The sequence below is a fragment of the Zasmidium cellare genome (genome assembly GCF_010093935.1).
Source record: "Zasmidium cellare ATCC 36951 unplaced genomic scaffold M409scaffold_18, whole genome shotgun sequence".
NCBI lineage: Eukaryota > Fungi > Ascomycota > Dothideomycetes > Mycosphaerellales > Mycosphaerellaceae > Zasmidium > Zasmidium cellare.
The window spans coordinates 278,952-302,043 of record NW_022986962.1 but is presented as its reverse complement, the minus strand read 5'-3'; the positions used below and the strand labels follow the sequence as shown (position 1 = coordinate 302,043).

The window sequence follows — 23,092 nt, the reverse complement described above, 5'->3', positions numbered from 1 at the left end:
TCGATTCTCTTCTTCGGCTCCTAGTTGTCTTTAAGTCTTGAAGTTTCCGGTGGAACTTGAGCTGCACTCCGGCCGGACTGTCACGCCTTTGCTTGCGATTGGAGAAGCATTTCCATCTGCCACGACCTTGACTGCTCCCATCGTAGCCCGCCGCAATCCATTGTAGCATTGTCCCCCAAACGCCCCCGCATCTGAGGCAGAGTGGCTCGGAAATCGTCCTCTTCATCTTAAATGGTTTCTCACTTGCATAACACCTGGTGCTCAACAAAACCATTGTCAATCGAAACGCAGCCGTGGACGCAATTCCGCCAACAGCATGGAGTCGACACCCTCGGTGGATTTGACCCGATCTTCGTTCGGTTCTCCATTCTCTCTGTGACGTGCATTGGTGATCCTCGAATGCCAAACCGCTGATTTTTTCCCAAGGCCGTGTCCAAGTCCACTGTCAAACCCAGCAGGATACCCAGATCTCACTATAACGTCTTTTTTCCCCGTCAAATCCCCCATCCCCTCGCAGCGCTTGCTAGGGTTGGGTATTCAAAGTCCATCATCGTGCTCCATAGTCATGCAAATCTCGAATGTTCCGCGGAAGGCAGGGTGTGATGTCTACGGGATCATCTCGTAAACATGGAGGCACTCGCCGTTGAACAAACCAAGCTACCGAAAGTCATCAGTTCGCGCGCAACGATTCGACACCTCTTCATTAAACATGAACTTACATCATCCGGCGTACTAATCCTCGAAACCCACTCCCCTTCATAGAAGAGACTCAAATGTCCGGCCTTCTTGCCTTTCCGTTCTGCAAAAGCATCAAGACTCCGCCAGAATGGATCGCTCCGCCTGATCCGGAAGTGAGTCCTCGTATTCACGCCGGCGAGACAGAAATCCACACTCTCGTCTTTGCTTCGCCTATCTCGTTGCAGATCGTCGTCGGTGCGTCGTCGTTTGAGCGAGTGTCGTGGCGTCTGAAGCCCGGACGATAGTGACTGTTTGGCGTTGTATATCGAAGATGCATTGTTGATGAGGTTGAACTTCGGAAGCTTGCTGTTTATCGTTACGTTGACTTCTTGGCCGTTTAAGGTGGCGGCAGGTGAGATTGAGACGTCGATGGAGAGGATGGGATTTGTGTTGGTGTTGTACATGTTTGCTTGTGGGGTGTAGGAGTCGGTGGTGTTTTGAGAAGAGAGATGGAGAAAAGAGGAAGTGGAGGACGCGTTCGGGAAGACGTGTAGCTGGTGGATTAATCGCGTGGCGGGCAAGCGCGAAGCCTAATTTAGTCTTCCGTAGATTGGCTTACGATATTAATTAGTAAGTTACTCCTGACCTGTCTCCGTTGTTCGAGTGCTACTTCTTCCGCTAGGTACATGCATGTTGTACGAATATCAATGAACCGTCCACTGCAATCTCGGAATGCAATGCAGAGTACAGATCTCGCTACATGCGTCTGGAAAGGGACCGTGTATGGTCCACAAGCTACGCAGTACACCTCGAGAATACGCCTACAGCCTTGCGAAAGATGATCCTTACCAAAGAGTCCGCATGTCACAGTGCGACTCGGACCAGGATAATGAGATATGCAGCCTCGGGGTTAAATTGTGAAAGGGTTTCGACGTTCGTGTGCTAGAATGATTAATGTTATTTGAACCGGGAAGGAGGTCATAAAATTGAACGTCATTTTGTCACCAACATAGTGCTTAAGAACACCCTCTGACAAACGCAATCTCAAGCGTTCCCTCAAGGTTCATTGCAAGACATCCTTCAGCATTGCAGTGAGGCCCGTCTTCGCTGCTCATTTAACAAGCTCGAACACCTCCAGGATCTCACCAGATTCCATATCAATTTGGACATATTCATCAGTCTTCGCCTTTGCATAGTATCAACGACTCACTCACATCAGCAGGAGAACTCTGTGCAGGAACCCAACGCCCATCATAGAATAGCTTCAAATTCTCATACTGCTTGTTGTTCTGCTCGGCAAAAAGCTCCAGGCTTCGCTTGAATTGATCACTCCTCTTGATTCGGAACTGAGAAGTTGACTGAGCGCCATTAATGCGGAAGACAATTGCTTCATTGGCTCCCGCCCGCCGTCGCTCGAGGTCAAAACTCTCGTCAGTTCTATGTCGCTTTGGACGCTGCTGCTCTGTGTCCTTGGCTTCGTGATATCTGGCGTGGGACCTATGCAGCAATGTGTTGACGAACTCGGCGGCGTCCTCTACACCTGTATATTGGGTGTCGAATTTGATCTCGATGTCCTTGCCCGAAGTACCGCACACGGGAAGAGGGAGATTGACAGAGATGCCGGTATTGTCCATTTCGTAGATGGGACAATGTCAGTCTTGGTCTCGAGTGCAAGTTGTACGGGAAAGATAAGTAGAAGTTGCGAGGAGGGAAGGCTTGATAAGAGCAATAAGAACACCGTACAAGGAAGAGGTGAAGCAAGTAGAACTTTATTGAAGTTAATATAAGGGCATGGGACAGATGCGTATGACTTCCGCAAACCACTTACCAGGCTCTGAGTGCAAACAACAGGGCGTGTGGCTCGACCAGAAGATGTTGCCAACATTTACATGTCAGTTATCAATGTTGGACTGGTGTTCAAGCAACAGATTCTCCAGTTGTTCCCTTGTCAGGCTCAAGACCCATATTTCCGCTGCCTTAATCGAACCAGTGGTAGCAAATCCCGAGGTTGGCTTGGAACCAGCATACCTTGTAAAAGACATGGAGCTCACGTATGCCCTGCCTCGCCCAGGATTCCGTTGGCCTGCGAAGACACAAGGGGCAACGTACAACTCAATGGTTGAATTCCTTCTCGATTCGATCCGCAAAAGGCAGCATTGGGTATCATCTAAACAGTACAAGTCAACAGCAAAAGAAACCACCATGGCCGAAGCCTTCCTTCAAACCCATCTGCTCTTTCAAAAACCCCAGAGAGCAGCCAACACTAGTCAATATTCCACAAGACGAAGCCGGAAGCCGTTACCACTCTGTCCGGGGTTGCCTGCTTTTTCGCCCGGATTCCCTCGTTATCACCACTCGGTACCTTCTCTGCCACCTCCTGATCGGACTCGAGGTCGACGTCTGTAGCACTCTTCCGCTTCTTGATCACCTCCTTGTCCTCTCCCTTTGGGTCTGCCTTTCGCTTCTTGCTTGCCTCCTTGACCAAATCTTGCGGGCGTGCGTTCTGCTCGACTCCGTCCTTGACTTGGCCTTCAACACCGCCCGTTTGCTCCATGGCGGCCTCCTGGACAACACCTTGCGAGCCCACGAGCTGCTTGACCACCTCTAGGATTTCGGCCTCTGAACTTGCCTTCCGCTTCTGCTCTGCATGCTCGACCGGGTCTTGCATGCCTGCGTTCTGCTTGACAACATCCTTGACTGAGGCTTGCGTTCCTGCGTTCTGCTCGACAACTTCGTTGACTTCGCCCCCGCATCCAGCCTTCTGCTTCTCGGCCGGCTCCTCGACTTCGCTACCTGCATCCGCCTTTCGCTTCTTCAACGGACCCTTTTCTTCGCCTTTCGTCTCAGCCTTCCGCTTCTTGCCAACATTCTGCTCTCCGGCCTCACCAACGTCACTCTTACGCTTCCTGCCATTGAGCGGCACGCCATTGGCAAGCTGGACCTGCCGCAGTTCCTCGCGTACATCTGCCCTCGTCCTACCCTCACGCTTGACTTTAGCATCGACAGAACGCTGAAGTCGGTTGCAGAGAAGCTGGGAGGTGACAACTGACATGCCATGGCTCGCATTGACAGCGTCGGCAAGTTCGGCCATGTTGTACTTTTGTGCGATGCGGTAGATGTTGTCGTGGCTGAGCAGGCTCGGATCTCCGTCGATCATCTCTTGGTGTGAGGTCTCGGGTGGGTAGTCCTGATATTTTGCCTGCGCGGCTGGGCGATTCTTCTTTGCGGCGACTTTTGGGGCTCGAGGAGAGGTCGGAGAGTCTGGACCGTCTTCATATTCTTCGACCTTGTGTTTGTGAGGCCCGAGGCAGCAGCAGATTGGCGGGCGGCGCTTTGGAGGAAGGATGGGGAGTTGTACGACCTCGAAGATCTCATTGCCCTCGTCGTCAGCGCCGGTGCTGATGTAATTGATCGGGTTCCACCCTTGAACCGCCATGTCGCGATATCCCCCAGTCTTTAAAACAGTCTACGCCACTGGAATGCGAGGTGTGGTTGTCGAGGTTGTAAACTGTTAAAAGAGTGACTCGGATAGTTGAAGCGAGTGAGTGACTTGCGTGTTGTGCGACGGCGCGGTCGGCTTAAGCGAGTAAATGTCCAAAGATCTCGACTTTCGGCGCACGGTTTGTTCGGGTAAAACATTGGTGAATGGCAAGAGTAGAGTAACAGGTGAAAGGCACGCGTTCACGCAGACAGAGGCGCAACATGCCATTGATACTGCGAGGAAATTTCGGGATGTACTTACCTTCTACTTTCACCGCTCGTGAAATCCCGAGGTGGGAAGCAACATACGGTCAAACTCTGGGAAAGACCAGTCACCCTCAGGGATGGCTGCTACAACCGGGCGTGCTTTGTGCTTCAATGTTGTCCTCATCTTCGCCTTTGTGTATTCGATGCACCTCTCGAGTACCCGAGGCGTGCAACGACTCGCCCACGCATCTCTTCGATTGAGTCGCGATTCGAACTTGACTTCGACTGTAGCATACCTGCCCAGGAGCGCTGTTCTGCCCACAGATATCGAAGCTGGTTCAAATCGACATCCTTGCCCTCCAAAGCTTTCTGCGACGCGTACTGATATTGCCAGATACCCCTTTCCTGCTGGCGACCCTTACGCCTACATGTTATCCTGCCCAACTCTTTCCATTGACGCGTCTCTTCTACCTCTTCTATTGCACCATACATCCAGATCAGCCTCCGAAGAGAGTCGTCAAGACAATGCTTTATCAGCGACCGGGATGTCCTCGACAACGCGTAAACATAAGAGGATCAATGTCAATAGCTCGAATAAATCGAAGGAGCTCAAAAGTGCGAGGTGAGGTCGAAGCACAATGCAAGCGCCGGCCCCAGCTTCCCCTCTTTGACATCCCGTGGAGCCTCCAGCCTTGGCACGCATCAGGATCGAACTTTGCTGGGGAAAACGGCCACGGCCTGCTTCGTCCGGCGATAACCTTGGCGTCGGCGCAACAACCTACAAATCAGACGCCCCGGTTCGTCCATCAGCACGAGGGCGTCTGTATCAATGCAGAGCGACGATCGCTAATCGCTTAGGCACGCCGTCAAACATAGAGACGTAGGATGAGGTAGTGGTAGACTCGATTTATCATCCTCTACCTCACAGCCGCCTTTCTCTTTCTGTCTTTCTCTTCTACTTCTTCACATAACGCGGTCCCGCACCATGGAGAAAGACGGCCGCATCGATAAGCTGGAGAGCGATGGCGCGCCTAGTCCTAGCGACGAAGAGAAGAATATCCCGCAAATCGCCAAGGGACCTCTGGACGACATCGAGGACCCAGACGAGGGCAAGTCCGAAGAAGAGCGCGCCGAGATTGTAAGTGTCACTGCCCAGACGTTCAAGACTTGTCGCTGACGCGCTTTGCCCAAGGATCGAAAGCTGCTGTGGAAGCTTGACTTGAAGCTTATACCATGGCTGACTTTGCTCTATCTTGTCAGCTTTCTTGGTGAGTTGTTTCACCAATCTCAGTGAAGGCAGGCAAATGCTGATGATGGTACAGATCGCACAAATATTGGTATATACTACTTTCAACCCAACATCGCGTTAACGGCACACTCAACGACTTCCAGGCAATGCCAAGATCGATGGCCTCATTGACGACCTGCGCATGAGCAGCGGCCAATACCAAGCCGCTCTGTCGCTGTTCTTCGTCTCCTACGCTGGATTTGAGCCTCTCACGAATATCCTCCTCAAGCGATTACGGCCATCGATCTTCCTCCCAATCATCATGGTACTCTGGGGAATCGTTATGACATGTATGGGTCTCGTACACGACTTTTCTGGTCTTGCAGCTTGTCGTTGGGTACGATTACATGTGCTACTCAAAATCCTATTGGTTGCTAATCGCTCGTCTTGTCCTGCAGTTTCTAGGAATGGCTGAGGCAGGCCTATTTCCCGGAGTCAACTATTACCTGTCCTGCTGGTACAGGAGAGGCGAATTCGGCATCCGAGCTGCCATCTTCTTCTCGGCGGCCGCACTGGCCGGCTCCTTCGGCGGGCTTTTGGCGGCGGCCATCGCGCAGATGAGAGGTGTAGGAGGCAAGCCAGGATGGGCTTGGATTGTTCGTTCTCGGAACTTTCACTTCGACATCGCTCGTTGCTAACTATCATCCCTTAGTTCATTCTCGAAGGCCTCGCCACCGTCCTCATCGGCATAGCAAGCTACTGGATGGTCCACGACTTCCCGGACGAAGCCAAGTTCCTCTCCGACGACGACCGCAAACGCGTGATCCGCCGCCTGAAACTGGACGGACAAGCTAGCGCCAACCACGAGAAGTTCCAGATGACTTACTTCTGGCAGTCCGTCAAGGACTGGAAGACCTGGGCTTTCGCTGTGATCTATATGGGCAATGACGGACCGCTTTACGCTTTCAGTTTGTTCATTCCAACGATCATCAAGACTGGGTACCCGCAGTATAGCAGTACCGTGGCGAATTTGTTATCGGTCCCGCCGTATGCCGCGGCTGCGATCTTGACGGTTGCGCTTGGTTTTATTGCTGACAGGACGAGGGCTAGAGGGTGGTGTAATATCATCACTTCTCTGCTTGCCATTGCCGGCTTTGCGATGCTGCTTGGCTCGCAAGATCCCAATATGAAGTACGCTGGGACGTTCCTAGGAGCGCTGGGAATTTGTGAGTGAAATTCCCTCGTTGATGGATTTACGCTGACCCCATGTATAAGACCCCACCATCGCGAACACCATCACCTGGTGCTCCAACAACACCGAAGGCGTCTACAAACGCGGCGTCACTCTGGGATTCGTGATCGGCTGGGGAAACCTCAACGGCGTGGTCTCGAGCAACGTCTACCCAACATGGGCCTCTCCAGAGTTCACATTCGGCCACGCCGTGATCTTGGCGTACCTGACCGTTTTCTTGTTCGGCGGAAGCCTGTTCACGCATTTTATGCTGCAATGGGAGAACAAGCAGAAGAAAGCTGGAAAGAGGGATCATCTCGTGGAGGGCAAGAGCGAGGAGGAGATTTATATCTTGGGCGATAGAAAGTACGTTCAGCAAGGGTTTGGTCTATTTCGTGCCAGGCGGCTAACATTGTGCGACAGGCCCGGCTTCATCCATACCGTTTGATATCCCTCCGAATCGACAGTCTTTACAGCGCCAGCACTGCTCTTTGCCTCATGCTCTCGTCCCCCCTAGAAACAGCTCGATCCTGTCCCTCATCCAAGCTCTTTGTCCCCAGACCATCACATCCCCTTCCTCCCCTCCCCCTCGGGGTCATAATACTCCCTATAACTCCCTCTATACCCAAAAACCACCCACCCCACAACCGAACAAACCCACATAATAACACAATTAACCACACACCTCACATACTCCCCACCCACCCCCCGAACCCACGGCACAGGCACCACATCCGGCACCATCCACGCCTTGGAACAAAACACACAAAGCTGAAACCAACTCGGCACCACGCCCACTCTCCGACAATCATCCATATACGTCAACGCATTCCGAAAAAAACTCTCCTCCATCGCAAACCGCTGCCGATCATACCGATACTCAATCCTCAAAGGCTCCGTGCTCCCCGGCAAATTCTCAAACCTATGCGCGCGCCAGGGCGGGATGACCATATCCTCGCCCTCGTTCAGATGGATGACTTCGTCGCCGAGGTACCAGACCCCGCGGCCGGAGGTTACGTGGAAGGACTCGGTTTGGAGGAGGTGGAAGTCCGACATGGGGGCCATGAAGGAGCGGGTGCCGTCGGACCAGGCATTGTTCGGGGGCACGGTTTGCGAGCCGAAGTAGATGTCGCCGCGTTTGTAGATTGCGTTGACGGCGCGGTCGTGGTCGTAGGTTATGGGGTTTAGGTGGGAGACTTTGGTTCTGGGGATGGAGAGGGGGGTTAGGAGGGGCATGGTTGTGTTGTGGAGGGAGAGGAGGACGTGAGTGACAGGAAGACGTAGTGGAGAGGGAAGGGGTTGGTTCTGCTTACTCTAGCATATTTGTGAGGTACCTACTTGTTCTCGTTTATGATGATGTCAGGTTCAGCCCTGAGGGTTGGGGGCTCTGCAAAGGGTTGCTGCTTCTGCAGAGCTACCCAGTTCCTGATGTGGCTAGTTTGTAGTTGCGGGAAGAAGGAACACACGCGGTGGCCTCGTTTGCATCAGTCAGACGAAAAGAATCTTCTGATTGGGCGCCACGAGGTCCAAAGTACGCAGCACTTCATGTGTGATACCGCTTCTCGGAGACGGTTGGCAGGAAGTGTTGTGCAGACTAGGAAATGTTGAGACATTGGCAGACGGGCGTGGGGGTATCCTTCTCGTTCGTATAGGTCGCTATGAACAACGCTTCTTGCTAACAGCAACAATGCACATCCAATACGTACAGTGATTCAACATTTCGAATACTTACAGTCGCACAAGCCAGTGTTCATCATCGTCCAAGCGCACTTTTGACAAGGGGCGCCAAGTGCTTGAAGTCTAGTCGCTCGCCTGATCCAAATCCACCAATGTTGTTCTTCTTTGTCAGGGTGGTTGCAATATTCTGGTGTTGGGGGCCAAGGTTTTTCAAGAAGAGAAAACAGAGCATCTCCTGTGGGAAAGTTCCATTCCCACCGTTCTGTCGCTTCAGTCTCTCAGCATGGCTTTGATTGAGAGCCGCGGCTGTTCGACGTGTCTCGTGGTGGAATGACAGCTGATTGTAGTCATAAAGTCTGGTCTCGAAGGTGTGAATATAGTTGTCGATGCCACCGCAGTTCTGGAGTGTCACGTTTTGAAGCTCCAAAAACCGCATATAAGCTTGGTCGCTACCTCGTGGCATGTACATATCTTCCAGAGAGGACCAGATCTCGTGTGCACTCTTCGCATGAAAACCTCTCCAGAGTTGGAGTGTCAGACACTCCTTGAGACCGATCTTGAGCATGTCATTCCGACGTTTGTAGATGGCGACTTGCTTGATGTATTCGTTGTGGTCTTCGACAGACAGCTCGCCCGGCGGCTTGACGGGTTCCTTTCTCTCGCCAACGAGAACATCACTGGTGTTCTCCTTCACGGCCGCTGCAAGGAAGTTGTCTTTAAAAGAGCGCCAGTCCACATTGATCGCGAACGGCCGCGGCGCCACAGCCTTGTAGGAATCACCATTGCCGCACGTGGAGTGAGCGAGAATAGCGACACTGGAACTGTCGGATGACAGCTTCGTAGGCTTCACGTGCTCCTTCTGAAAGTCTGCGATGAGCGACAATACTGACTGAGCCTCGGTAGCGTTCTGTGGAGCTATGTTGTTTGCATTGCTTGGCATAGAAGGGGTGAATTGCTGAGGCTCGATATGAGGAACATTGGTGTCGATGCTCATCATTGAGTGGTCTTCGCGGTGCTGGTTTTGTACACTAGGCTGGCGCATTGGTGCAGGCGGCGGCGCTTGGCTGTTAGTCTGTTGAGGCTGCGGCACACGAGGGTGTGGATCATGATCGTACTGGCATGCGGTCTTTGACTTGGCACAATGACCACAGACGGGACGCACACTATCGCATTTAGTCTTCTTGGCCCGGCAGGAAAGACACGCAGATGGAAACCCGGTCTTAGTTGAAGCGGGTGGTGGTTTGTCGGCCGCGGCGTCCTCTCCACGCTGAGCACATGTCCCGTACTTCTTCCATTTCAGCTTCATGTTGGCAACGTCCGTACGGTTGAACAGGCCATCAGGGTTCGTGCGTTGGAGGAATTTGAGCACATCTCCCGTACTTGTGTCAATCGCGAAAAGTCCGTCAACCACTTTCTCGACATTGCCCATTCGCGCCCGCCGTCGATGTCCCGCAAGTTTGATCGCGTCGACGGCTGGATGGTTGTGATGTACTTTGCGATGTCGAATTTGCCAGTTGCCAGACGGATCGTGGGGATCAACCGACACAGCAGCCAGAGACATGGGACACCCAATGCGGTTGGATTTGCGATTCACGCGGACCTTGTTCTTCTCGTTGGCCTTGTTCGTGTTGGACGTCTTGCCATGCTTGCTGCAGTGAAAGTAGCGTTTGTAGAGCTGCCCTCTGGCATTCTTCTTGCTCGCTCTACGAACCAATTCGTAGCCATGCTCTAGCGACCACGCATGCATGGCCTTCTCCAACTCGACCTCGTTCGGGTATATCTGCTCGGGTGGAGGCGCAAGCTGATATACTGGCTCGTCGTCGTTTCCCTCGTTGTCCTGATCGTCATTGTCCTCATCCTCCTCCTCTTGATTCGCGTTCTCGGTTTCGTCCTGGTTCTCATTGCCGCCTTCGGTCTCGCGTCGCAACGCGTTTATGAAGCGCTCTTCGTAGCTTGGGTCGGGCGGCGAGTTTGGCATGGGCGGCGGCGCGCCAGGGCCATTTCCTGGCGAAGATGGGATCGTGGGCCCGACATTGTGTTGGACCGAAGGTCGCTGCTGCTGCTGCTGACGCTGGAGATGCGGCGGCGGTTGTTGTCGGGGAGCGGCGGCGCCCTGCGGCAGGCTCTGGAAGAACTGCGACTGCTGGTGTTGTTGATGCTGTGGAGCAGGCTGCTGTTGCTGCTGCTGGTGCTGGAGCTGCTGCGAGAGGGAGTTGGGATATGTGTACGCGGTCGTCTGCGGCGGCGGGTAGGAGTTGTTGGCGCCGTAGGGGAAGGCGACGGGCTGCTGGGGAGGGTACTGCCCGTCTGCAGAAAGTCAGTCTCAACGCAAACCTCAAAGACGCATCTTGGATCTGGACGTACAAGGTTGGTTCATGGTAGTGCTGGTTAAAGCGATAAGCGGAGTACGCAGCAGGCCATGCACTCTAGAGGATGTTGTCCGCTCTTCTTGGCTTTCCGGCGCCCATGCACCGGCAATCCCCGCCCCGCCACCTCTCATCGCGATTCTGTTCCATCCTTCACCAGATCCATTCACTCCCCGACATCGTCTTTCACGTGTCGCACTCCCGCCTACGCCATCACGACACCACGTAGTGTTTCGAAGGCAACGTACACTGATTCCGTCGCCTCTCGTTCAAGGTACTGGTACAGGCGGCGATGAGCAGAGACCTGGGAGTCAGGAAGTGCGCGCTTTCGGTGTCGATTCAATAGTTGGCTTGCAACAAAGCTTCTTCTCAAATCATCGTGCTTCGTTGCATTGCTTGCCTTTCCTGAACTTTCGGTCGGGATCGCGGTTCACTCTTTGTATAGCCCGTGTGGATCTACTCCTATCTTCTCCTATTTCATGCGCCACAGCAGAGGGCGGTAAAAGATCTGCATTCTCTAGCAAGATGTTGTGATGCGCCAGAAGTCTCCTCATCAATCTTCCTTTGAGACAATACTCGGATATGCACCATGTCATCAGCAGTCTCCCGACAGCCTTTCGCGTACGCATTGGCACTGGGATGCATCTCGGCTCTATTAGTCTACTTCATACCGGCCATTGACCTGACGAATGTCAGCTTTCCTTCTTTGGATCGACTGGATTTCGACTTTCTCCAATCACTAACGGCATCACCGAGAGATGTCGACTGGGCCACTCGCAAAGAGCGTTATCCTGTGCAGGAACACATATCGATTCCAGACCCAACCCGCAAAAGTCTGCCGCGGATCCAGCACCAGTTCAAGCCAGAGTCTGAGTCCAAATCATCAGACCGGCAACAACGGCAAAAAGAAGTACGCCTTGTGATCGAACGGTCCTGGAGATCGTACAAGAAGCATGGCTTTCCTCAAGATGAGCTGAAGTCTATCTCTGGTACCGCTCAGGATACCCACGGCAACTGGTCGCTAACCCTCGTCGAGAGTCTGGATACACTATGGATTGCTGGCCTCAAAGATGAATTCGAGGAGGCCGTAGAACTGGTTTCAGCAATTGATTTCAATGTCACGACCAGTCAGGAAGGCATCAATGTGTACGATGTAACATCCAAAATTCTGGGAAGTCTGATATCTACTTATGAGCTCACACGGGACCAGAGATTGAAGGATAAGGCTCTTGAGTTAGCCACGATTCTTTACGCTGCGTTTGATACTCCGAATAGAATGCCAAACCTCCACTGGGATATGAATGCTACGAAAAGAGGTGTGAAGCAGACAGCACCGTCCGACGCCACCATTGGAGAATTGGGAGGCCTGGCAGTGGAGTTCACCAGGCTGGCCATCATCACCAAAGACTCCAAGTGGTACGATGCTGTCGCTCGAATTACGAACACACTTGCAGAAGTGCAGGACAGCACTGTTCATCCTGGCCTGTTCCCGAATGAAATAAATCCTCAGGAGAAGCTCTTACACAGTCCTGGGGATATCGATCTCGGAGCCCAATCTCAAGCATTCTACGACTCTCTTCCAAAGATGTACGCCCTACTAAACGGCTCAGATCAGTACAAAGTCCTTGCGAAGACCACGTCGGATGCAATCATCGAGAACCTCCTCTTCCGCCCCATGATCCCTCCAGGCTACTCCACAATCGACACCCTCCTGCCCGGCACCCTCATCAATAACACCCTCCACCCCCAAGTCCACCACACCGCGTGCGCCATCGCCGGAACCCTCGCGTACACAGCCCGCCTCCTCCGCAACGAAACCTACCTAATAACCGCCATCCGCCTCCTCAACGGCTGCCTCTGGGCCTCCCAAACCACGCCCCTAGGAATCATGCCGGAGACATTCACCGTCGTCCCCTGCCCCACACCCTCCAAACCCTGCCCCTGGGACGAATCCCTCTACACCTCCGCCCTCCTAACCCAGCACAACGAGGCGCCAACCACCGACCCCAAAATCCTGACCTGGAAACACCGCCTCCCGCAAGGCCTCACTTCCATCCCCTCCCGCCACTACACCCTGCACCCCTCCCTCATCGCCTCCCTCTTCACGCTCTACCGCATCACGGGCGACCAGGAACTCCAGGAACATGCGTGGACGTTGTGGAGGGCCGTGTATGGACGGAGTAAGACCAAGTTCGCGCATGCGGTCATCGAGGATGTTACGCAGCCCGGGGCGCCGAAGGAGGATGTTATGCCGAGTGCGTGGATGGGGGCGTCGTTGAAGTTTTGGTTTTTGATGTTTAGTGAGGAGTGCGTGGGGAGTTTGGATGAGTGGGTTGTTAGTGGTGGGGGGCATTTGATGGGGTTGGGGAGGGGAGATTTGGATTGATTCGGGGATTTTTGGTTTGACTGATTGAATGAGTCGTGAAGGAAGACTCGTGGTCTTGTGTATGGTGGAGCAACCTTAGTCTCGAAGACAGAGCACAGTAGGAAGCGAAGACACTGAAAGTGGAAGATAGGTAATAAGAAGCATCTTGACAATTACGGAAATAACCGATCCCAGAGAGCTCGAAATGCAAATCATGCTCTTTCCTGTGTAGGTACACAACATACATTACTTTCTGGCATCGACAACAAAAATACAATCCTCATCCTTTTCATTGGTGCCAGCGCCTCATGTTGGGGGGTATATGAATATATGGCTGACTGTCCCATCTGCAGCTTCCCTCCTCTTAATTTCCCTGCAGCACACGGTGGCGCTCTTCGACGAACTGGCGTCGGGTCTCGTCGTCGGGCTTGTCGCCGTTGAGAAGCGCGAGGCGGAATTCCTGCGAGTAGGCGCCGCTGGTCGAGTTGGAGTGCGAGTGGGCGTGGTTGTCCGCGACGCCGTGGCCGAGGTCTTGGTATTGCTTGCCTAGGGAAGTTGGCGCGATGGGGGCGACGTGGTCTTCGGCGGGGTGGCCGCCGACGGTGGGGATGGCTGGTGCTGCGGCAGAGCTGCTGGTCTCAGGGGTTGGGGTTGCCTGGAAGACGGTGACGGTCTTTGTTGTTGAGGGCGCGGCGGTTGCGAGCGAGCTGGCGAGCATCCAGGTGGACGAGTGTGTGCTGGTTCCGTTCCAGCCGCTGAGAGGCCTGATGCTCTTGAGGGGTGCGTGGACGGGAGTTTGGGTTGGCTCGACAGTGAAGAATGAGGTGATGGTGCTGGTCAAGGTCACGTCGAGCGTGGTCGTGGGCTCAGCCTTCTTCTCCGAGTATGATGCGCTCCATGCTTCCGTCTCGTTCCTCTTGACCACACGCAGAAGAGTAGTCGGCAGAGCGGGGAGGTCGCGGCCGAACAAGGTGATAGCGTAGGTCTTGGTGGTTTCGGCGGCGTTGGTCTCGACGGGGTTGGACACTTCAAGGCTGATGCTAGACAGACTGGACAGGCTGGTTTCGGAAAGGAGGCTCGAGGATGTCGATGTCGTGGTGGCGGCAGCGCCATCGCCAAAGTCAAGGTAGAAGTCACGCTGGAAGTTCACGGGGTCGCCGTTGCCGTTGTTGGAAATCACAATGATGGACCATTCACCTGCGAATTGTCAGAACTTGTTCCCTCGCAAAACCCGTCTCTCCAAAGCTGATGCATTCCACGCTGCTGACATGCCATACGCTAGGACAGTCGCTGGCATAGAGTCGGGCAAAGGCGATTGATCTTACCAGTATACATCGTGTCGTAAGTCCAGTCGTTGCAGACATATTGTTGAGATGTGCTGTCCGGTTGCAGCGGTGTCGATGAACATTGGTATTCGTTTCCTTGCGGGTCGACCAGGACATTGTTCGCTTGATCGTTGTCGCAGCCCGTGAATTCCTCGTGTCCGCTGAAGGCAGAGCTAGATCGCACCAAGCTGTAGCTCTTGCCATCCTTATAGTCCAGGCCGTAAGATTTGCACTTCGCAAACGCGGTTTGAAGGCATGTCAAAAAGAGAGTAACGAGCGCAATGAATGACAACATGTTTTGAATGAATGGATAGCTCGATTAATCGAGCAACATAAAGAGTGGATGAAGTCGAAAACGAGGACTCCGCGACACAGTCAACCCGGTCGCAGCGAAAGGCGTGGACGACGGCAAGGCAAGGCAAATGGCCCTCCCGAAAAGAGGACCGCCGGGAGTTTGAGTATATTCATAGCGGCGTTGGTGATCTTGTTTGGCGGTGCTCAGAAATGCGCAGAGGAAATGGCAGGGGCTGACAGTCAGCCAACGGCTTCGCAGATCCTCAGCTTAAGTCGACTTGTTCAGTTAGACGCGTTGGATCCAGTATCAGGATCGCACGGCATTGGGGCGGTCTGGGGCTAGTCGAACGGGTTCTGCACGTGTTTTAAAATGGGAACAGTTCACTTGAGAGCCACTTCGTCATTCGATTCGATGTCGCTGGCGATGCTTCTCCAGCTGCGGCGTTGAGGCTAAATCTGCGCTTTGCTTGGCGATGAGAGTGATTCTGTCGAGGTTTAACGCGTGAGCATGATGGAGAATATATGACCGTCTCTTATCTGCTACGTATTCGCGTCTGGGTCGGTGAGTGCGATGATGAAGATGTTGTTGTCAAGAGGAAAAGGGAAAGACGTGAAAGGGTGAGGTCTGTTTTGCCTCCCTGCAGAGCACAGGCCAACGCTCGCGCCCTGACTGGTTCGGCCTTCTCTTCTTCGCCGTTGCTTCGAGATCTCGACAACACTGAAGATATCTACAACAGCGTGAGAGCGCCCTCTGGAAACCGCATTTCGGAGAACTACGCGACGACCCATCACACGCAGCTTCGGCCTTGGAGACGGTCGGCAGCGATGAAGCAACAAGAAGATGATGCCGAGGCGAAATGGAAGAAAGTTGTCTGGTTGCTCTACCGGTCCTCGTGCGCCCTACCACAGGACATGTTGTTGGCCCACAATTGCAATGAATTCCCTGGAAATACAACAGAACGCCTCGTACCCAGCTCCAGATGTCGTGTTTTGGTCTTTGAATTGCCGATGAGAGGAAATATGCGGCGACCACGCACGAGTAAATGACCTAAATCCTGAGGCTCGAGTTCTAACATGCCCCCTATGCCACGGCTGAGAGGACCTCTGCATTCAAAATCACTGCCTGAACGCCCTGGCACATATTGCAAAGCGAGGTCTTTCCTGGATCGCTGATCGAAGCGTCTCTCTCATCTACGCATCGTCTTCCGAGCTTTCCTCGTGGTCACGACCTGCGCGATAGTCTGTCGACTCTCTAGGAATGTCAGCCCCGCGCGCGGGCCGCGTGATGTTCCAAAAGCTGCCGGAGCGAGGATGCTGCACAGCACGATCTGAAATACTTGCTGGGCGCCTGGGTCTTGCTTGCGTGGGACCGCTCGCGGCTATATGATGGCCATTTGGACCTGGACGTGGAGCAGCCGGAATAGACGTCTGGGTGCCGGGACCTCTCCGGGTGAGCATGTTTTGACCTTGACCACCTTGTGTACCTTGTGCTGGAGTTGGTGATTTCACTGCGATGTCGTCGTCGATACTTGTCGGATAAGGGTAGTCGGAAGGAAGTTTTCCTGCCTGGCCATTGCCGACATCGACACCCAGGACTTCTCTCTCGACTGTCCACATCCCTCCAGGGTGAGCAGAGCGTGCCAGGACGGCTGCCAGATCCTGGCGTCCTGCGTCATGTTAGCGGCCGACGTGAATGCCACAGTCGCTACATACCCTGCGCTTGAGCAGTTTGCAAGTAGCGTTGCAAGTTTGCAATTTGTTCTGGACTCAACGAAGCCTGGTTCACGCCCGACTGCACCTGTCGTGCGTATACACAACACCAACACACGATCGGCCCGCCGGGCCTATAATGTTGACATGGTGTTCGATCTCGCTCTTCCGGCATCGTGGCTTCAGTCGTACGGCGTCGACAGCGATGCTTAAGGGGATGTTGGCGATGGGAGCTCGGCGGCCTCCGTCAAAGGCGAGTGACACACGCACGATACACCGCTCTCAGCCAGGAGTACGTCAGTCAGCTGTTCTTGCTATAAAGCTGCGACATGATCAGCACGTCTACCTCGTCCATTTCGTCGACGACCAGGTTGAGACCATCTGGCCCACGCTCAACTTACCATGGCAGGTGATGGCAGGACGACGATGGCGGAGAGGACCACGCAACGCTTGCCACCTTCGCGTGCTTTATACTGTAACCTCTCTTTGACGACAGGGCGAAATCGAGAGCCGCAACTAGTCGTGGAGGTCGTGGCTGCGTGGCCGCCCCTCGCTCCTGTGCGAATGCCTGACTCACTTCGACCTGACCTTGCCATGGCCGCCAGCTCGATGACCCCATCACACAGCGTATATCGTCCTCTTCACCGCCGCTTTGATATTGGCCAACGAGAGGACACCCTTCCACAAGTTTCCGGGCCAACACCACCAAGGAATGTTGCCCGCCGGTCTGCCTTGCTCGACCAGCAGTCGTACGCATGCAATCGTATGTTGTGCTCCTGGTGTCATTGGCCGAAGACGTACTATGGCTGCCCAACGCCTCACGATTGAGTGTCAGCGGAGGAAAGCTGTGTGGCCGCGCTCATCTGGTTGGCGACGTTGGCGGCGGTGCTCGAACACGGCAACTGGTGCCGCGATCCTGTACTGTGTCTCGTCGACACTAGCGCCATGTTGCGTGGGAGCTGGGACTATTCGTGCCCATGTTCGCCCGGCATGGAAAGAATGGATGGGCTTCCAATTGAAGAGCGATGAGGAAGTCAGCCAGGTCGATTGAGCAGCCCCTCTGCTCCTTATTGTCTTCCTTCGGAGTCAGGCAAGGTCGCTTCCCCTACCCTCCATTACGATGCAGCTAGTCTTGACAGCTGAGCCTCTGGTTGGTCCTGTTCTTGGCTGTTCATGCACCCTTCGAAAGCCGGGCGCTTCATCCCGTGCGAGCGGGAAGTCATGTGGAGACTTTATGCGATCAATCCCTGTCTCTCTGCTCTCCACTCTCAACCATGGACATCGAACTCCTGTCCAACCACTGTTTGCCACACCTTGTTTCAACGACATCTGCCAGAACTCACGTACCCTGTGCCAACGACTCCCAGATGTACGGCAACCAGACCAGCTGTTTCTAGCAAGGGTGTGCCGACGACATTGCGCATACGACCTCGGCGGAACCCATGAGGGCAGACAATTGGACCAGCATCGTCTGTTGATAAGTCCAGCCTGAAGTCTCGTACTGAACTCAGTGTTAAGGCACGAGGTTAACGGATCATAAGTACATGCATACTTTCACCAAGATGGCAATTCCCACATCAGCCTGAAACAGGAACACAGACTCTTCAACCTATTGGCTGCAATCTGCCAATCAAGAGCTTGGTGCGTGGACCTTCAGGTCTACCGTCAGCAGGAGTAGATGTCGTGCAGAGTGGCGAATGCGGGCAATCCCGAATACCGAATGTCACGGCTTGTTCCTCGCGATGAGCTGCAAGATAAGAGCATGATACCTCTGCCCTGTGGAAGTGTACATTTGGTATGGAACGTTTGAAATAGCAGATGGATCGATGTAGGCAAGATCCAAAAGCACCAAGAGCAAGGCTGTCCAGCGACCAGCAACGGTACAATGCGACATCTGTGCCCATGAGGCCACCATGAAGCCCCTGTGACCTGGCGATCCGTCTGGTATGACGCCTTCTTGAATCCTGCTCGAGAAACATATGCCACTCTGCAACATTGGACGTGGAGATGGGGTTTTGGAATACCTTTGGAGCTTCGCGGATCGACACTACGTTACCGTGGCTTCGTCCTCGGTGCCAGTACAACGCAGTCTGTGACATGCCATCAGTATGGAAGTTGCGGCAGTAGCAAGAGCATCGTCAGGTCCTTTCGCATCAACATTCCGTACAAGATGCGAATCGCATCAGCTTGGGGTCAAGCTCATGGTCTTAAGGATGTTGGTGTACATTTGGAACGCCTTGTCATACGGTCTGAGTGCCTAGGCTGGTGTAAGTTGACGATGGTCGCTGGCCCTTGTACCTTTAATGCAAAGGCACCGGATGCTGGCACAACGGACAGCTCAGCGATGTCCCCAAGTGGATGAAGTGCTGCCGGATGCACCTCTCGTGATAGAAGTGCTCACAAGGTAAGTCGGCTATGCTTTCCCCGTCCTGGAATTTCTCTCGGCAAATTGCACATCCATCGCCCAGGACTCGCTCCTGTGCGTGCTTGAACCATCCGAACAGATGTGTGGATAGCTCTGGTTCTGGTGTCTTGGTAACAGGCACTCGCGCTCTAGCTGGATGGTTCGGCCGGGCTCGCTGCACCCCGAAGGTGAGAGTTGATAACTGGATCCCGGGCAGTAGCCGCTCACAACCCAGTTGCTCTCGCTTCTCATTGATAGCCTCTCGATGTGTCCTCTCCACTTCGACAGGATACCGGTCGATGGTCCATGCCTGTCAGTAGTCAGTACATTTCTCAATAGCACGGCGGTTTCTCTTACGTTGGCAAGATGCTCATGGCGCTCAAACAGCTCCCAACCCATACAGAACGGACACAGAGTCTTCGCCTCTCGACCCGGACCGTTCGCAATGATTCTCTCCAGGGACCTTCTCCATGGGACCGCAAGCTGCGTGTCGCCGTTTGTCGTAACGAGCCCATCCTCGCACCCATCGAACAAACATCCACCACCCATCAACTCCTTCAACTTCTCCACCGAGGGCTTCGCGGTGAAGATATCATCCCGCTGGGTCAAGACCGACATGGGAATCAAATCGAGCTCTGAGGACTGAATCTCGAACACCCATGTGCCGTATCGTTGGTAATTCCATAAGTCCCGCCGGCTGGGTTCTGGGAGATGTTTGACGAGGATTCGGACGCCGTCGAGGGGGTTGAGGTCGAAAGTGGCGATGAAGAGGAGAAACCAGCGTGTTGGTGAGCGTTCCACGAGGATGAAGTCTTTGAGGTTTGCGTTTTCGAGGGCGGTGTCGTGGTCAGGGCTCATTGTTGTGGTCGTGAGGTTTGGTTGAAGCGTGGCTGCTTGGGGGGATTGTTACTGGAGTGGCGTATATGTCGGAGTTGCGGTTGTGCAATCTGGCGTGAACACTGCGTTCTTGCGGGAGTGCGTGTATGAACACGATCGATCTGGACACCGTGCGTAGTTGCTGCAGCGTTCCATACCGCATGTTGACCTCGAAGGTCATGGGAGGTCTGTGCGGCACCAAGCGGGCCAAAACAAACGAAGAAGGAAGGAGCATGGCCATGTGAAAATGTGCAATGCAGAAATTCTGATATCGATCTCCACAATAGAAGCATATAAAATTCGTATATCATCATGTGTACTGTTACACGAATCTCTTGATTCTTGAAACTATCTGATGGAATGCAGCTCTCATATAGAGCTCTCTCGTAGTAAGACTGTCTCACATCAACATGTACACTCATGCCTGTACAGAATCTTCGCGTGTCGTGTCGTTCATGACATCAATTCACCGTCTTGATCCTCGAGGTAAGAGTATCCGAGAGCCGCCGTCAAGATGCTTAGTACTTATACCTGAACAGCGGGCTCTTATCACCCATCCTGGCCAGCTGCTCATCGTTGTACTGAGCACGAACTTCCTCTTCGGTCAGCTTATCTCTTGACTTGTTGATTCTCCAGTACGAGGCCTCCAATGCCACGGTGCAAAGGAGAGTCGCAGCGGCGAAACCGAGACCAATGCCGAACCCCGTTGGGTAGCCCGGGTCTTCTGAGTCGAGGAAGATGTACTATTAGACGAGTAGTTAGGACAACTACAATCGATCGAAAGTTATTGAGAACAGTGACTTACAGATCCAACAATGCCACCACTGTTGCCAAGACAGATGTTCAACGCAATACCGATCGCACGCTTGGTGTCACCTGCCAAGTTTCCCGAGATCCAAGCAGAGCCGGCTGGGTTCGTAGGGTATTGTCCAATGCAGATTAACATGACGGCCAGATAACAGGGGCCAATCTGGGTGGCAATGCTGGGTGCCAAAGGAAGGAGTATGCAGAAGCCGACGAGGACTGTGGCCATTTGACCGAAGATGAAGACGGCCCGCCATTGAAAGTGGTCGGAGAGTTTGGAGAGGACGATAGCGGAGATGGCGCCGGCGACGTAGGGTGGGATGGTCATCAACTGGGCTTGAGATGATGTATAGCCCATGGACTTGGTGATTGATGGCATGGTGAACTTGAGGCCTGAGATAACGTCAGTCAAATAGTCGACAGTATTATAGATGGAGATAAGTACCATAAGCGCAAGTTGACGCAGTGAACAGAATCCAAGCTTGCATGTAGACCTTGTAGTCGGTGAGAAGATCGGTCAAGTACGACCACTTGAACTTCTCCGACTTCTCCATCGAAGTGCGGCCACCTTCCTTGATTACAGTCTGGAGTTCCAGCCAGCGGACCTCATCGTCGTCAAGCCACTTACGGGAAAGCGCAGGGGTATCTGGCATAATGAAGAAGCATGCCGCGCCAATGACCACGGTTGCGATGCCCTCTAGTAGGAAGATCCAGGCCCAGCCCGGGCGTCCGCCCACGCCATTCATCTTGGCAATGGCAAAAGCGAGGAGGCCCGAGAAGGCGCCTGAGAGAGCACTGGCGCAGTAGAAGAGCGCAAGGCGAGTTTGAACCTGTTTAGCCGCGTACCAGCGGGTGATCAAGTATACGGCACCGGGAAAAAAGCCAGCTTCAGCGATACCAAGCAGAACGCGAGTGACCATGAGTCCAGCGAAGTTCTTGACGATGCCAGTGAAGGTCATGATAATGCCTATGCCGAGGTCAGCTGTCGCTAGTCTGACAACCCAGGCATACTTCTTGCTCACCCCAGGTTACAACGAGAATGCCCATGTAAGTTGATGGTCGCTTGAACTTCTTCAGGATAACGTTTGAAGGGACTTCAAGGAGGATGTATGGGACGAAGAAGATCGATAGACTTTGTGATAACGTGTCAGCAGCAGCCTTGCCCAGCACTCGATTTTTTTTTTGGACACTCACGCGATGTTGTACTGGATTCCAGTAAGACCCAGATCCGTTGTCAAGCCCTCAATCTTCGCGTTGCTGTCCACAATCAGCAAATCTCAGGAAAGGGGATTTGTCGTTCGAAGTTACCCTATCTGGAAGTATAGGTCAGCGGTTGTCTGGTATATGGAACAAGATAACACCCACGTTGGCTCTGTCAATGTGGGCAGCTAAGTAAAGCAGAGCAAGGACCGGAACGAGTCGAATATCAATCTTCCTGAGCATCTTCTTCTTCTTGTCCGCGGGAAAGTTTTCGAAGAAGTCGGCATCCTCCGTCGAGAGACCAATGTTGGCGTACTTGTTGGCATTGTACATCTCAATGATATCGACCTTCTCCAAGTCCTTGCCAATGGAGGCGAGCGACGCCTGGTCGTGGTCCCGAACACCCATCTTGATAGTCGCTCGGGCTGGGAATGTTTGGGGTGGGAAGAAAAGCTGCAATGCTGATATGATGCAACCACGTTGGAAGACCGGCAGGACTTTCGCTCTTCTTACCTCAAGCTCATATACTTAATCCGCCAAGCAATGCACCGCAGCACGTCCTGGCTTCTCGCATGGCTCTCCACTACTCACGCCCGCTAGTGTGCGGAGAACCATGTGGCACGACAGATATGGGGCGTATGGGGAACGGAGAAGCATGTCTGGGGTGGATCAGAAGAGTCGCGTGGGCCATGCCAAGAGACATGATGATGCATTTCCGCTCAAATCCGCAGTAGAGCTCCACGGGCACCTGCCAGCGGCAAGCTCACGAGCCCAAGTATCCGAGACCAGAGCCGAAGAGCAGAGCTGAAGTCAAGGCATGAGTGGCGTGAAGGCCGCTAGGAAAGGACAGAAGCTACTGTCATGGCGTTGCTTGGTATGGGGGCGGGCTTATAAGTATGCGGGTGCCAGAGATACAAACGCGGACATTTATCCGCCCGAGCAATTCGCTGCCGTTGTGGTGCAAAAGCAGTGTCTGCAAGTAAGACAGTACCGACCGCCGTAGCGATCGCTATAAGACCATTCCCATGTTCGCGTAATTGCCATCCACCGTCACACGCAGTGGTCTCAATGCCAAGGCGGATTTGTAGAGCGGGACTCGTAGCCCATTTCCTTGGCCGGAACACTTTGGCCGACATGGGCCGTACGATCCTCGCTGAAGACAAGAGCTCCGTATGTTCGAGCGCTCTTGCATCGCATTGGCATCAAAGCGCATAGTGTTGTCCTTGATTGCATTCATTTTTTCTTCA

At 53.6% G+C, this 23,092-nt stretch overlaps 11 protein-coding genes across 11 annotated transcripts; 2 read left to right on the top strand and 9 right to left on the bottom strand.

The window, feature by feature from the left end:
- Positions 1-606: 606 nt before the first annotated feature.
- Positions 607-1,142, bottom strand: M409DRAFT_23174 (uncharacterized protein; the record flags this gene model as incomplete). The annotated part of the gene is made up of 2 exons (XM_033806661.1): positions 607-657; positions 720-1,142. 2 exons carry the CDS (start codon positions 1,140-1,142, stop codon positions 607-609), a joined length of 474 nt encoding a protein of 157 aa, XP_033667425.1.
- A 711-nt stretch (positions 1,143-1,853) lies between these two features.
- Positions 1,854-2,312, bottom strand: M409DRAFT_23173 (uncharacterized protein; the record flags this gene model as incomplete). The annotated part of the gene is made up of 1 exon (XM_033806660.1): positions 1,854-2,312. One exon carries the CDS (start codon positions 2,310-2,312, stop codon positions 1,854-1,856), a length of 459 nt encoding a protein of 152 aa, XP_033667424.1.
- Positions 2,313-2,941: 629 nt separating this feature from the next.
- Positions 2,942-4,114, bottom strand: M409DRAFT_23172 (uncharacterized protein; the record flags this gene model as incomplete). Its single annotated transcript, XM_033806659.1, has 1 exon — positions 2,942-4,114. One exon carries the CDS (start codon positions 4,112-4,114, stop codon positions 2,942-2,944), a length of 1,173 nt encoding a protein of 390 aa, XP_033667423.1.
- A 1,236-nt stretch (positions 4,115-5,350) lies between these two features.
- M409DRAFT_54872 (uncharacterized protein) lies at positions 5,351-7,272 on the top strand (the record flags this gene model as incomplete). Its single annotated transcript, XM_033812857.1, has 8 exons — positions 5,351-5,503; positions 5,591-5,633; positions 5,688-5,702; positions 5,758-5,990; positions 6,052-6,249; positions 6,306-6,819; positions 6,869-7,190; positions 7,248-7,272. 8 exons carry the CDS (start codon positions 5,351-5,353, stop codon positions 7,270-7,272), a joined length of 1,503 nt encoding a protein of 500 aa, XP_033667422.1.
- A 116-nt stretch (positions 7,273-7,388) lies between these two features.
- Positions 7,389-8,060, bottom strand: M409DRAFT_66563 (uncharacterized protein; the record flags this gene model as incomplete). Its single annotated transcript, XM_033816989.1, has 1 exon — positions 7,389-8,060. The coding sequence occupies one exon, from the start codon at positions 8,058-8,060 to the stop codon at positions 7,389-7,391; it is 672 nt and encodes a 223-aa protein (XP_033667421.1).
- Positions 8,061-8,577: 517 nt separating this feature from the next.
- On the bottom strand, positions 8,578-11,001 carry M409DRAFT_54871 (uncharacterized protein; the record flags this gene model as incomplete). Its single annotated transcript, XM_033812856.1, has 2 exons — positions 8,578-10,808; positions 10,866-11,001. 2 exons carry the CDS (start codon positions 10,999-11,001, stop codon positions 8,578-8,580), a joined length of 2,367 nt encoding a protein of 788 aa, XP_033667420.1.
- A 455-nt stretch (positions 11,002-11,456) lies between these two features.
- M409DRAFT_66561 (glycoside hydrolase family 47 protein) lies at positions 11,457-13,253 on the top strand (the record flags this gene model as incomplete). Its single annotated transcript, XM_033816988.1, has 2 exons — positions 11,457-11,488; positions 11,624-13,253. 2 exons carry the CDS (start codon positions 11,457-11,459, stop codon positions 13,251-13,253), a joined length of 1,662 nt encoding a protein of 553 aa, XP_033667419.1.
- Positions 13,254-13,596: 343 nt separating this feature from the next.
- Positions 13,597-14,852, bottom strand: M409DRAFT_54869 (uncharacterized protein; the record flags this gene model as incomplete). The annotated part of the gene is made up of 2 exons (XM_033812855.1): positions 13,597-14,429; positions 14,558-14,852. 2 exons carry the CDS (start codon positions 14,850-14,852, stop codon positions 13,597-13,599), a joined length of 1,128 nt encoding a protein of 375 aa, XP_033667418.1.
- Positions 14,853-16,042: 1,190 nt separating this feature from the next.
- M409DRAFT_54868 (uncharacterized protein) lies at positions 16,043-17,157 on the bottom strand (the record flags this gene model as incomplete). Its single annotated transcript, XM_033812854.1, has 3 exons — positions 16,043-16,518; positions 16,565-16,643; positions 16,963-17,157. The coding sequence occupies 3 exons, from the start codon at positions 17,155-17,157 to the stop codon at positions 16,043-16,045; spliced, it is 750 nt and encodes a 249-aa protein (XP_033667417.1).
- A 490-nt stretch (positions 17,158-17,647) lies between these two features.
- M409DRAFT_54867 (uncharacterized protein) lies at positions 17,648-19,823 on the bottom strand (the record flags this gene model as incomplete). The annotated part of the gene is made up of 6 exons (XM_033812853.1): positions 17,648-17,791; positions 17,905-18,062; positions 18,225-18,651; positions 18,860-18,882; positions 18,963-19,275; positions 19,323-19,823. 6 exons carry the CDS (start codon positions 19,821-19,823, stop codon positions 17,648-17,650), a joined length of 1,566 nt encoding a protein of 521 aa, XP_033667416.1.
- Positions 19,824-20,359: 536 nt separating this feature from the next.
- On the bottom strand, positions 20,360-22,253 carry M409DRAFT_23164 (uncharacterized protein; the record flags this gene model as incomplete). Its single annotated transcript, XM_033806658.1, has 6 exons — positions 20,360-20,584; positions 20,647-21,038; positions 21,091-21,612; positions 21,668-21,777; positions 21,840-21,902; positions 21,997-22,253. The coding sequence occupies 6 exons, from the start codon at positions 22,251-22,253 to the stop codon at positions 20,360-20,362; spliced, it is 1,569 nt and encodes a 522-aa protein (XP_033667415.1).
- Between the last annotated feature and the right edge of the window lie 839 nt (positions 22,254-23,092).